This window comes from Lissotriton helveticus, chromosome 5_1, assembly GCF_964261635.1.
Source record: "Lissotriton helveticus chromosome 5_1, aLisHel1.1, whole genome shotgun sequence".
NCBI classification, from domain to species: Eukaryota; Metazoa; Chordata; class Amphibia; order Caudata; family Salamandridae; genus Lissotriton; species Lissotriton helveticus.
In genome coordinates, this window is record NC_136065.1 from 1,139,110,391 (window position 1) to 1,139,124,914 (window position 14,524).

At 48.9% G+C, this 14,524-nt stretch overlaps 1 protein-coding gene across 1 annotated transcript in view; it reads left to right on the forward strand.

The window, feature by feature from the left end:
- The window catches only part of SHOC2 (SHOC2 leucine rich repeat scaffold protein), a 347,624-nt gene that overhangs the window by 134,709 nt on the left and 198,391 nt on the right, over positions 1 to 14,524 (forward strand). Inside the window, exon 4 of the mRNA XM_078643771.1 lies at positions 7,165 to 7,295. Coding sequence (XP_078499897.1) covers positions 7,165 to 7,295 — 131 coding nt within the window. The remainder of the gene's footprint in view (positions 1 to 7,164; positions 7,296 to 14,524) is intronic.

Here is a 14,524-nt window from a genome sequence, read left to right on the forward strand (position 1 = left end):
GCTCTGAGCGAAGAAAAGGATGAAGAAGAAGAGGTCCCTATGGAACCAGAAAAATGGGAGTCCGCGGCCATGTGCCTCGCCTCCCTGGGCGACAAAGACATGATCCCCCGAGACCAGATTCCGATCAACACCCAGAAGTACCGCCAGTGGGTCACCATCAACAGACGCCGGGCCGAGGCTCTCCGTGACACGGGGGCCAGCATAACCGCCATCCGCTGCCATCTGGTGACCCCAGAACAAATCTTGCCCCACGTTCTGTGCCCTGTCCGGTCAGCGGACAATTCCGAGAGCCTGTGCCAGATGGCTCGCATCCCCTTCGAGTGGGGAGGAGTGTCCGGCATGCTGAAAGTCACCGTCCGAGACGATGCCCCGGTGGACTGCCTCCTAGGGAACGACCTGGAAAGTTCCCCCTGGGCACAGATCGAGCGAAGAGAGCATCTGGGGATGCTAGGCCTTCCTGAATGGGTTTGCGTAACGACCCGATCCATGTCCACCCGGGACGCCATCCCAACCGAAGACAATCTGCCCGAAGAACCTGAATGGCCGGCACCTCCGTCACCCGCCACTGCCATGGCCGAACCCGAACTGGGGCCGCAGGGCCCCAGCCATGAAGAACTTCCTGAGCTCAGGCCCCTTCCCGAACTAGCCCAGTGGCGCCAAGAAGGGGGCCCCACCCGCGAGAAGTTCCGTCGGGAACAAAAGACATGTCCTTCCCTTGAGGGACTCCGACAAGCCGCCACGCAAGCCACAGGAGACTCCTCGGGGTCCCACTGGATCTATTGGGACCAGGACCTCCTGTACAGTGAACAAAAGATCGCCAAGCTGGGGGCCGGCCGAGTGCTCGTCGTCCCCCTCCACTTCAGAGACTTTCTCTTAAACCTGGCACATGATGTGCCCCTCGCCGGGCACCTGGGGCAGGACAAAACCTACAGCCGCCTGGTGACCCACTTTTATTGGCCGAAGATGCGCCGCGATGTGTACAACCACTGCCGAACCTGTCCGACCTGCCAAGCCAGCGGAAAGAGTGGGGGGAAAATCAAGGCCCCACTCCAACCGTTTCCCGTGGTGACCACTCCCTTCGAGCGAGTAGGGATCGACATCATGGGGCCCCTGGATCCTCCAACCTCTCAGGGGCACCGCTTCATCCTCGTCCTGGTGGACCATGCCACCCGCTACCCAGAAGCTATCCCCCTCCGGACTATCACAGCCCCCGTAGTGGGTCGGGCGCTAATGGGGATCTTCTCCAGAGTCGGCTTCCCCCGAGAGGTCGTCAGTGATCGGGGCACAAACTTTATATCGAAATATATGCGGTCCCTGTGGCAACAGTGCGGGGTCGCGTATAAGTTCACCACCCCGTATCACTCTCAAGGGAATGGACTAGTGGAGCGATTTAATAGGACCCTGAAAGGAATGATCAAGGGCCTAGAAGAGCCCCTCCCGCGCAAATGGGACCTTCTGCTGCCATGCCTCCTGTTCGCCTACCGGGAGGTACCCCAGAAGTCCCTGGGGTTCAGCCCCTTTGAACTATTATATGGACACCCGGTGCGAGGCCCCCTCAGCCTGGTCAAGGAAGGCTGGGAGCTGGCCGCCTCCGATACTCCGCCCGATGTTTTCCGATACCTCTTGACTCTCCGCAACCAGACTCGGAAGTTCCGGGAACTGGCCGAAACCAACCTGAAGGCCAGTCAAGAGGAGATGAAGCGCTGGTATGATGAAAATGCCTCGTCCATTGAATTCGAACCGGGCCAGCAGGTCTGGGTCATGTCCCCGGTCGACCCCGGCGCCCTCCAGGACAAATGGACGGGGCCCTTCAACGTGGTGGAGCGCAAGAGCCCCGTCACCTACCTAGTGGACATGGAGTCCCCCCGGAACCCCCTCCGGGTCCTACACGCCAATCGGCTCTAGCCCCACTTTGTCCGCACCGAACTGAGCCTGTTGCTGGCTACCGATGACGGAGCAGAGGACGACTCCGAGCCTCTACCAGACCTCCTGAGCACCTCCCAGAAAGATGGCTCAGTCGAGGGAGTCTCCCTCTCTCCCGCGCTGACACCCAAACAGCGCCAGGACTGCCAGAAACTGCTGGGTCAATTTGCGAACTTATTTTCCCTCACCCCCGGAGTCACCCAGTGGTGTGTTCACGACGTCGACACCGGGGACAGTCCACCCGTGCGGCACCGAGCCTACCGAGTCCCCGACCGAGTCCGGGCCTGCATCCAAGCCGAAGTTTCCAAGATGCTAGCCCTAGGGGTAGTCGAGCCCTCAGACAGTCCATGGGCCAGTCCTGTCGTCCTGGTCCCTAAGGCCGCCGCCCCCGGGGTGCCCCCGGAGCTGCGGTTCTGTGTCGACTACCGGGGACTGAATGCCGTCACCAGGACCGACGCCCATCCCATTCCCCGAGCGGATGAACTGATCGATCGCCTGGGAGCCGCCAGGTACCTCAGCACCTTCGACCTCACGGCCGGATACTGGCAAATCGGCCTCACGCCAGGGGCACAAGAACGATCCGCTTTCTCGACCCCCAATGGCCACTTCCACTGCAACGTGATGCCCTTCGGCATGAAGAATGCTCCGGCCACCTTCCAGAGACTAGTGAATTGGGTGCTGGCAGGGCTGGAAGAGTTCAGTGCCGCCTATCTGGACGATATTGCAGTGTACAGCCTCTGTTGGGACGAGCACCTGACCCACCTCTGGAAGGTCCTGACGGCCCTCCAACGGGCCGGACTAACAATAAAAGCCAGCAATTGCCAGATCGGTCAAGGGTCCGTGACCTATCTGGGACACCAAGTGGGGAGCGGCCAAGTGGCTCCCCTTCAACCCAAGATCGACGCCATCCAGGCCTGGGAGCCCCCCCGTCACCCAGACCGCCGTCCGAGCCTTCCTGGGGCTCACTGGATACTATCGGCGGTTCATAAAGGACTATGGGAGCATTGTGGGACCCCTCACAGAACTAACCTCCAAGAGCTACCCCCGAAGGTGCACTGGACCCCCGAGTGCCAAGTAGCCTTTGAGACCCTAAAGACTGCCATGTGCACCGCCCCGGTGCTCCAGGCCCCGACTACAGCCGAGAGTTCATCGTCCAAACTGACGCCTCGGAACACGGCATTGGGGCCGTACTGTCCCAAATGAACTCTGACGGAGTTGACCTTCCTGTGGCCTTCATCAGCCGGCGCCTGCTGGCCCGAGAACAACGATGGAGCACCATCGAGAGGGAAGCATTCGCCGTCGTATGGGCCCTAAAGAAGCTCCGGCCCTACCTCTTCGGCACCCACTTCCGAGTACAGACAGACCACCGGCCCCTGCGGTGGTTGATGCAGATGCGGGGCGAGAACCCGAAGTTGCTACGTTGGTCCATCTCCCTCCAAGGGATGAACTTCATCGTGGAGCATCGCCCTGGCAACGACCACGCCAACGCTGACGGCCTCTCCAGATTCTTCCGCCTTGGCGAGGAGAATCCCCAAGAAGATGGGTGACTCTCCCCCGCCTTCAGCTGGAGGGGACGTGTGTTGGACCCGGCCTCGTGGCGTGGTCCTACCCCTCCCGCATGGCGGGCCCCGGACGACATCGGCCCTCCATCCAGCCCGGGTCGCCCTCGGGCACACCTCTGCACGCCCTCCAAACCACCAGATCCGCCACCCGGCGGCCCACAACCACTGACACGGCACACTCGGGCCGCCCCAGCATTACCGGTCCGGTGCCCACCCCGGACCCACATTCCAGGCCCGACGCCATCTTGGGCCCATCACGTCACAGACACTTGGGCCCGGACCAGCCGCGGCCACGGCCCCAGCGAGCCCGCCATCGAGGCACCAAGAACCCTCCGGGTGGTAGAGTGGCCACTCAACCAGAGACAAGGAAAGGGGAGTTTCGATGGCTCTCCAACCGTCCCCGGATGCCTGGTTTCGATCGGCCTCCCTGAGCGCTGGCCCCAACCCCTGCTGGGTGTCTGGACACCATCATCCCGGCCCCCCTGACCCCCAGGCGAGAGGGTCCGGACATCAAGGGACTCCAGACCTATATCTGGGCCAGCCCCAGAGTAGGACGGCAGTTGTATCCCGGAGTCGAGGAGCCCTGCTGACGCTGTTGCGGCTGACCCGGAGACGAACTCCTTTTGCTGCTCTACCTGGAACCTGCTGGCGCTGCCGCGGTCCATCTTCGCTGTAACCACCTTGGAGCCTGCTGGCGCTGCCGCGGTCCATCTTCGCTGTAACCACCTTGGAGCCTGCTGGCGCTGCCGCGGTCCATCTTCGCTGTAACCACCTTGGAGCCTGCTGGCGCTGCCGCGGTCTATCTTTGCTGTAACCATTTTGGAGCCTGCTGGCGCGGTCCACACTCGCGGAACCACCTTGGAACCTGCTGGCGCTGCCGCGGTCCACACTCGCTGAATCATCTTGGAACCTGCTGGCGCTGCCGCGGTCCATCTTTGCTGTAACCATCTTGGAGCCTGCTGGCGCTGCCGCGGTCCACACTCGCTGAACCACCTTGGAACCTGCTGGCGCTGCCGCGGTCCACACTCGCTGAATCATCTTGGAGCCTGCTGGCGCTGCCGCGGTCCATCTTTGCTGTAACCATCTTGGAGCCTGCTGGCGGTGCCGCGGTCCACACTCGCTGAACCATCTTGGAACCTGCTGGCGCTGCCGCGGTCCACACTCGCTGAACCATCTTGGAGCCTACTGGCGCTGCCGCAGCCCAACCTTCCGGAACCCCCCAGCTCGAGGATTGAGAGCTGTGCGTAGGGTCTCCTCGTAACCGACCATCTATAAGACTGTCCCGCTACCTTGCCCCTTGCCACGAGACTTTCCAGATCTCGGGATCTGCTGTACATATTGAAACGATACTAATTGCCCGATAAAGATTGAAAACTCGATCTACGTGTGGTGTATATTTGTAGTGGTGTGGTTACTCTGCTGTACGATTCTAGGAGAGGGCCCTCCCGTCGGAGGCCTCTCGACATCGCTCGGTCCCTTCTCTGAAGGAGGGGTAGACCTAGGGGTGGTCAGTCAGACATCTTCTGCCTCCCCCGGGTTCGCCTTTCTAACAAACACCGTCTGCACAGATCCCACCTGTGGCCTAGGATGTCCAACGCAAATGTGTTTGCATTTTATGTACATGGTTTGAGGTTCATATCGTGTAATTATGTGATGTCAACGAAATCTCAGCATGTCACTTTTGTGGTATTTCATCATTGAGGCTAATTATTTATGTGGATTTTGGAGAACTCTTAATTTGGTTGCATAATGCTTTCCCCCATGGAAATCTAGGTACGTTTTTAGGTCTCGCCTAGACGAAAGCAAAGCGAAGCTTTGCTGTCTAGGGCGAGACAACTAATGCTGTTACTTTTGGGGGAATGTGGACAGCAAAGTGCCACGCGCTTTTGCAGGGCGAGATTTGACCTCGTGAGCGCGCACGCCCAGCCGGCGCCGTGCACATCCCCTGCCACAGACACACACATGCACACGCAGGCAGGAAGGCCCACACACACACAGACACGCGCGCGCACCCCGCCGCACCCACGCAGGAGCGCACCTAAACACACGCACACACACACACACACATTCAGAGACACCACCACCACCCCCCCCCGCCGCCGCCACCGCCGCATACATAGAAGCGCCCCCGCATACATGAGGCCTCACGCCCCTCCTCTCTATTCGGTACTCACCGGGTCGGCTGGCGCTCGGCGGCGGGCCGGTCTCTCCTTCTCCAGCGGGGGCTACCTCTTCTGCACGGGGCCCCCCCGCCATGGCTGGCACGGCATCTCCGGTCATAACAGGCAAAGCTTCCGCAAGGCAGTGGGAGCGGACACACCTCTTCCCGGCCCCGCCCACAACCAGGCGGCGGGCCGGACATCTGCTTCCGGTGTTTTCCTCCGGGCTGCGGCGGTGATTGTTCTCTCGTCTTATCTTTTATAATGTATATTGCAGGCAGCTGGAGGTGCAGCCGGGGGTTTTGGAAATTGGAGTTCCCCAGCGGCTGTGAGATACAGCAGCTCACCCCCTGTAACTCCGATGTGATCCTGGTAAGACATGAAAGTTCAGTTCCCCAAGTAGTCGTGGGTGCAGGCCAGTGTCAAGTCCTCCCCAGCACGAAGCTCGTGCACAGAACAGGATCAGAGCACTTCCCTATTTACAAGAACTTGAGCAGGGATGTGTTGCTAACAACTGTATGTAAGTAACAAGACTAACACCAAAGTACAAGGCAATTCTCAACGTGCCGTCGCATATATTTTTCCAAGTTATTTTGGGAAGATACAAGGGTCCCCCTCATAGACTTGAGAGATTGCACTCAGGGGCTGTATGTTTCCTCCTCAGCTAAAATAAATGCTTTTGTGCATCCAATTTTTTGCACTGGTAAGATACTTTACGACCAACCACCTATTTGCAAAGGCACACAGCACCGTTCATATACGAAGATTGTCCCACACTTATCCAACACAGTCTTCACTGACATGTGTCAAACCCAGTGTAAAACAAGCATTTGCAATGCAATAGGTCTCGCATTTACGCAAGTTTAAGCTATTGACATTGCAAATAACAAGGCCTTTTATTTTTATTTTTGTTTTAAAAACATAAATAAAAGGCATTGTCATTTACAGTGCCAATAGCTTAAACTCGTGTAACTGCGAGACCTATTGCATTGCAAATGCTTGTTGTAAAATGTATGTTTTCTGGCGCATCTAGTCAGGGACTTGGGCTCGTGTCCGCTTAAGACCATTTGTGCATCATGTTGTGGATCTCTTCAAGTTAGAGTTTTGTATTGAAGCAAAGCAGGAAGAACACTACTTGGTAATATCCACATCAAGACTTTTTTAACTAAAGTCTGAGCTCTCTCAGTGGGAGTCCAAAGTAAGGACCAATGAATGAGTACTTGGTAAGACATGTGAGTGCTCCTGGAAGAGTGCTGCGTGTCCCTCAGAGAGAATAACAAATTATTATGACTATTGCCTGGCAGCCCAGGGGCTTGCATACCAGTTCAGAGAAGGGAAGTCTTTCTTTTTATATTAGGCTTTCTAGGGTCTGCGAATTCAACCCGGTTTGTTTGCTTTTTTTATGTCATACAATTCATGAATGAATATTTTTTCAAATATTTCACTGCTAATTTTCTGATGTGCGTGTTTGTTTACCTGTATAGTGTTTGCGCGTAAACATTCTTACCTTTGTGATTTAGGTAATCTCTCCAGTTTAAGCCGTCTTGGACTAAGGTACAACAGGTTATCTGCAATACCGAAGTCTTTAGCAAAGTGCAGTGAACTGGATGAACTGAATCTGGAGAACAACAACATATCGACCTTACCAGAGGTGAGTGACTTCTGATGTAAGACAATTTAAAGCGGCTAAACCTCTGATACTAGTTTGATTTGGGTTGCTGGAGAAATATTTATTTTGCCAAACACTTTTTATCTATATATTTTTAACCGTTATGGAACAGAGAAGTGTGTGGTGTGGGTTCAGCTTTTCAAATTAGCTCGTAAAAGGGAGAAAAGAGCAGGAGTAGTAAACTGTCAAATCAAGTAGTTTATTTCATATGGACCCACGACCAAACAAGCTCCCATCCAGCATTAGGACTTGCCTGTCCACTCTTGAGCCGAACGGTCACTCGAGAGGACACATCTCCAAAAGGAATGCAAGGAATATTAAGCTACATTTAAACGGAAACAATACATAAGCAGGATACACAATAGATTCAAAACACAATATGTATTAAATGAAAACTTAAGCAGTTAACACTTACTTGCTTATACCACATGCAGTTATACTCATGCAGTTTAGTAGGCAATTTGATTGAGCATTGGCTGCGAGAAGACGAAATCTCCTGGAATGATTTGCTCTGAACAATTGACACTGGAAGATTGGAGTCAGTCGCCCCACTTTTATCCTCTGCAACCCTAATGCTGGGCGCACTGCTACTTGCACTGACCTGGGGATTGTTTGAGGAGGCACCCAAATCAATCACAGCAGAGGTGGTCAGTCCATGGGTTACAGGAGCAGACACGACCCCACAGTCAACCTCATGCCTTAGAACAGAATCACCCTCCTCACCAACTCTGTCAGCTTAAATGTGCTTAAATATGTTCACTTGACTTTCTGTTAACCGGACTACACTGTCCTTATTCCACCATCCCCATCAGCATCCATCAAGTAAGACAGAAGGTTTACTGACCCTAATGACTTGTACTTTAATCATTTGGCTCCAGACGTGCCGTCATACTTAGTCTTCTGGACAAGCTGTTTAACAGCCACCCTGTCTCTAACCATTTGGGCACCTTCCCCCTCACTTTCTCCCTTGCCCGGCAGAGAAATTATGAAACCACTGTGGCATACGTTTTGATCAGGCTTCCCTGCCTCTGAGTGCTTTAAAAGGAGTATTTCCCATAGTAGAGTGAGATATGTTGAAACGTTTTCCTGTAAAAGTTCTACAACTTTAATAGCTGCAAGAGCTGTGTGTATTCCTTCCTTTAGAAAACGATTAGCCCTCTCAACTAATCCATTAGAGGATCGACTATACAATGCAACCTGAGAGTGCTTGACATCAAACTTCTTAATAAAATCCTCCTTTTGTCTAGAGACAAAGTACATGCCATTGTCCGTAACTATGCATCAGGGTGAGCCTTCCACTTTAAAAATGTTTTCAAGGAAAGTGATCACTGTCGAAGACTTGGTTACCTCTGCAAAGGAGTAATACAACCACTTTGAGAAGTAGTCCATGGCTACTAAAAGATACCTCTTGTCAAATGGAAGCAGGTTAAAAGTTCCAGAAATATCTAAGGTAATTTTTCCCAAGCTTTTTCTGGGAAGGGAACAGGATATAACTGTTTCCTAGACCACTTTCAGTGCTTGTCTGAAATGACACACTGAGGACACAAACAAAACTGGACACTTGTTTATCTGAACGAGGTCACCAATACATTTGTTGTATCTTCTTGCAGGTAGCTGATATTCCTATATGTCCCTCATGAGCCATGCAAATAATTCTTTCTCTGGAGGAATGAATAGACCATTTCTGATGCAAATCCCATTTTCAAATTACAACTCCTCAGCAATTTGAGCAAAACAACTCATTTCTCCAGTGAGCGATTTCTCAGATGGCCATGTTATTTTGACAAAATACTCCACTTTACTCAAAACATCAGGAACAGACAGCTTGCACGAATGTTCTTCCCCCTTGAATGTACTTAACCACTATATCATGCTCCTGTAATTTGGACAACAAACGTGCAGATGCCCTGCCCAAGCCATTCCCAGACCATAAGAACACCAAAGGCTTGTGATCAGGGAAGATTTCACAGGAATTGCCCCAAATATGTTTTACATTTTTGCACTGCCCATACAATAGCCAAAGCTTTTCTTTCTGTAGTGCTCTAATAGCTTTTGGCAGCGGACAGAGCTCTAGGAGCATACGCATGGTGTTTTTTTTACCCCTCAACCCACTGACAAAAGATTGCTCCAAGCCCCTTGAGACTAGCATCAGCCGTAATGAAGGATTTTCCACTAGACACAAAAGGTTGCAGAGTGGGATTATTTACCTCCAATAGTTTGATTTCTTCAAAAACAGCGTTGACAGAATCACTCCAATCAAATTTTGCACCTTTTTGAGAAGAGATCTCTGGGGATGCACAGTAAGAGTATAACCTGGCACAAACCTAGCATAATACTCACAAAGGGCAAGAAATTATTGTAGGGCGTCCTTTGTCAGAGGGGGAGGGGCATTCTTAACTGCCCCCTACATTACAAATGTTGGGTTTCATTCCTTTATCTGAAATAAGATGTCCTAAATATTCAACTTCTTGTACAAGGAGCTTGCATTTGCTGGGCTTTACAGTTATTACTTTGGTTTGTAATATGCTCAAACCTTTATGCAGCACCTGTGCATGTTCTTCTTTACTATCTGTAAAAATCAAGATATCGTCTTGAAAGACCGGTACATGTGGCACATTACCAAACAGTCCACCCATTAACTTTTGAAAAACACTTGCCGCGTATGCGAGTCCAAATGGTAGTCTCAAATATTTGAAATACCAAATAGTGTCACAGACACGGTGAGTGACTGTGACACTTCCCAAGGTTGAATCTGGTGATAAACTGAATGCAAATCAATGATTGAAAAGTACTTCGAACACCCAATGTTGGCAATCATTTCATGAAAGTGGATGACAATCTACAAAGATGTTCTGGCTGAGCGATCTCAAATCCACACATGGCCTCAGATCTCCAGTCTTCTTCTTAGTTAGAACAACTGGAGAAACTCATTCTGAAGCATCAATCAGTGCAATAATCACTTCCGAATTTAATTTCTCCCACAGCCCTTTAAGAGAGGCACAGGTCTCACCTTATGCACAATATGCAAGGCGTTTTTTGTTTTATGCTCCTTCAACAGCGCTGGAACAGGAGGAAGATTATCGAGCACCCTTTGGCCAACCACCCCAAGTAGTTAAATAACAATAGCATTTTCCTAGTGGGAGAATATTTAACCACATCAATGGCAGTCAAATGGTTTTAAAAATTTCTGAGGCACTCCAACAGTTTGATGTCCGGTTTCCCAATTGTTTGTAAAAAGCGTGGTGGTTAAATGGTTCCTTGACTGGTGGCCATAATTCAATAAGCAGGCGCAGCAATACTGTCAAAGTTACCTTACAGCAAAGGAAACTGGTTGACGGGAAATTGGTGATGAGCAGAAATGGCATGCAAAATAAAGAAAGTTACCTTGTTGCAAAATGAGGAGAAGTGCCCACACAGCTCAGACAAAGCAAAGGGCAACGACCAAAAGTGATGCCAAGGTTACGTGAGAACAGCAGAGGGAGAGTTGTTAATAGTAGAAATGTAAAGCGTTCACCGGGCAGTGAAACGCAGAGAAATGCTGAACTCACCAATTTAAAATGGCTGCTCGCTGGTGTGAGGAGATGACATCACCCAGCATGCATGCCCAATGAAATCAGCTAAGAGGCTTGGTTGGCTTCCACACAAGTCTGATGCGGTTGTAAAGATTTCCCTGTGCAGACGCCTTGCCGAGCAGCACAGTTGTGATGCTGCCGGTCGTTTTGCAGTGATGCGCCATCCCACGTAGAACAGACTTCCCCGCAGTCAACTCTGTACACACTCGCTGATTTGATCCACTGTCATGAGTTGAAGTCAGTTGATCAGACAAATTCACCTAGCACAACAGCACACACCAGCAGATCCAACATTAAGTAAACTTGGGGGTTGATCCTGGTTCTGTCTTCGCTTCAGTGGGAGCATCTCGTAGGGGAGCTCCATCCAAGAAGGGTACAGCAGCAGTCGGTGGGTCCTTGAAATGATGTAGAACAACATTTTCACCCCACTCCTCGTACCAAAAATGGGGTGTGTTTTCTGCACTTCAATTAGCTCTTAAAAGAAACAAAGGGCAGGCATAATGAACTGACAAATCCAGTAGTTTATTTCATATGGACCCACGACCAAACAAGCTCCCATCCATTTCTAGGGCGGCAGGCAACTGACTTGCTTGTCCGCTCTACAACCGGACGGTCACTCAAGATGACACAGTTCGAAAAAGAATGCAAGGAATATTAAGCTACAGTTAAACTGAAACAATACATAAGCAGGATACATATTATAGATTCAAAACACAATATTGATGAAATGAAAACATAAGCAGTTTAAACATTTCCTTGCTAATACGACACAGTACTGTGACTTTAACTTTACCAAGCCTTAGATCATTCTTAGAGTCACATAGTTGAATTATTCCACATGAGGATGTATATCTGAAGAGTGAAATGTTACTCAAAAGTGCCGGAATGCACTGATTTGAACATTGTGCTAGTTGGTCCACTTCCTTGTACGAGCTCCACTCTGACTACAGTCCTCCTGCACTTCAGATGAAAGGGGAATTTTTCAAGCTGTACTATTTTTGAAGTAAGTCTACAAATTGAGTACCACATATGGATTACTTAAACTTTTCTCACTTAAGGTACCATGCCATTTTTCACTACTACAAGCTTTAGGACTTGTAAGCCTCCCTCTGCCCATCTTTGTCTGTGGGTGTTGGGCAGTTTTCTTCAGCCTTTGTTTTCTCCAGCATGAGTAAAATGTCTAGCAAGGTGAAACAGTCTAGTTCAGATAAGAAGCTCTTTGCCTACGACCCACATTGTATAGTTGTATGCACCTTAATCATACACCCAAAGATAGTGATGTTTTTAACTGGGTACTCCGATACAGATTAAGAAGGCATTCCGAGCCATTCAAGATACCCAATCCTTAGGTGAGAAGTCAATACACACTGCATCACCTCCGTCCTTCTGAAGCAAAGGAAGAAAGCATGTGGAATTAGGCACTTCTGAGGGTGAAGGCCTCGGAGGTCACCCGGGGCTCTTTTTGGACAGTCTCCTCTTTGGCTACAAAGGGAATGTCAAGACTAGTGCTGTTGCATGCATGGCGAGTGCGCGGTCCAAGATGGCCGCCGCTTGAAACCCTCGGCCCGTTTTCGGCCCGTTTTTCGGATATAAACGACGAATTTTGCCAGGAAATTGTGTTAAAGGAGGTCGCTGCAGTTCTGAAGACCTTACCTGCATTGTGGTGAACTTTCATTGGATTTTACTCGGCGGAAGTAGATTTTTTCACTGCCTGGTTCTTGCTCCCTGCTCAACATAAAGGTATAGCCAGGCTTTCTGTCAAGGGGGCAGAGTAAAGATTTAAGAAGGGGCCTGGCTTGGGCCTAACCACTCACCAAGCCCATTTTAGCTGCTGCACCTGTCATTTCTTGGGCTTTCCCACAGCTTTCACTTGATTTTGCATTCTTTTGCTTCTGAAATTATATTTTTGACTCCTTTTATATGAAAATGGAAAATAAAAGTTCTATTAATAATAAAAGGAGGCAGCACGTTTCCCCTCCTCCTGCTAAATCAAAAGTAGTAGTCATCTGAACCCTCATTATCTTTGATACTGGAGGAAATTCAGGTACTTTGTGTTAATACTGACACAATTGCATCTGAAGTAAAAAATGTGCGCAAAGAAATGTCAAGTCTGTCAATGAAAATATCGCATAATTCCATCAAAATACAGGATAATAAGGCCAAAATTGACTCATTTACTCCGCTGGTGGCAAACATCTCACCTACGTGCTCAGCATTATCTGACATGGAAAATTGCAATAGACGATATCTGCGCATATTTAATTTACCTGAAGATGTTGAGGGGAATAACTGTAGATTATATTTGGAGTCTTTATTACCTGGCCTTTTACAAATTAAATTTCCAGAAAAGTTTGAAATTGATACGGCTCACAGGATTCCCTCGCATAGGAACCCTTAACACACAAAACCGCGACAAATGATTTTTAAAGTTCTTGGACCTCATCATTTGGTCTTAATCAGAAAAGCTGCAAGAGAAATACCGTCTTTGATGGTGAATGGGAATAAAATATTTATACACCAAGACTTCGCCAAAGAAACCGTCTCAATTCGCAAATAATTCACTGCTTTTCGTCCTCCATTACGAAGTCTGGTTTACAAATATGGTCTCTTTGATCCATCGACGATGCCAATTTGGAAGGATAACTTCTCAATCTTTTCAACGTCCTGATGATTTGAGACATTTTCTACATCTTCAGTTGCAGCATTCAATGGAAACTCATGACTCTGCTACATGTTTTTACCAGTTCTGTATTTTCTGACAGATTACTGAAATTTCTTTCTATTGAGCTCCAGGGGATTAGGTCATACTTGTAAAAAGTGTGCGCGTTTCACACTTCGCATTTATGTTTTCTGTTTGTCGTTTTTTCCATGTTCTTTCATTTTTCCTTTCCTTCTTCTATATCTGGAGCTACCTTCCTCTCATTCCCTTGATCTTCTTTTTTTTTTTTTTTTTTTTTCTTCCTCCTCTTGATCTCTTTTCTCTTTTTTTTTTTTTCTATTATGGCTAATACACGTAAACTTAAAATTGTTTCATTAAACGTTAAAGGATTGCACCATCCAGTTAAAAGTACAAAAATTCTAGACTATTTAAGCAGTTGTAAAGCCGATGTTTGTTTTATACTGGAGACTCCTATTGATGATAACATTTTGGATTATATGAAGAAGAAATGGGTAGACGCTATTGTCTCTTCTCCTGCTATTGGTAAAACAAAATTTTGCTATATTTTTTGCAAGAAAACTACACTGTCAAATTTTGAGTAAAACGTTTAAGGATGGTAGATATATTCTCGTTAAAATTAAAGTTCACAACTCAGTTCTATTTTTATTAAATGTTTATGGTCCTACAGCAGGTTCTTAAGGTTGGTAATGTGCCTTTAATTGTCGTAGGTGATTTTAATGTTATTTTTGACCCCTTATTAGATAGATTATCCCATTCTAAATTTCACCCTTCTAAAGTTTATTTTGCTTTCAAATCATTTATTCAAGCCACTAATTTAGTTGATATTTGGAGATTGCATTTTCCTACAGAAAAAAGCTTGACCTTCTTTTCCAATCCGCATAATTCTCATTCTAGAATTGACTGTTTATTAATTTCCATGCTACTAATTACTTCAATTACTACTCCTATTATTGGTAACA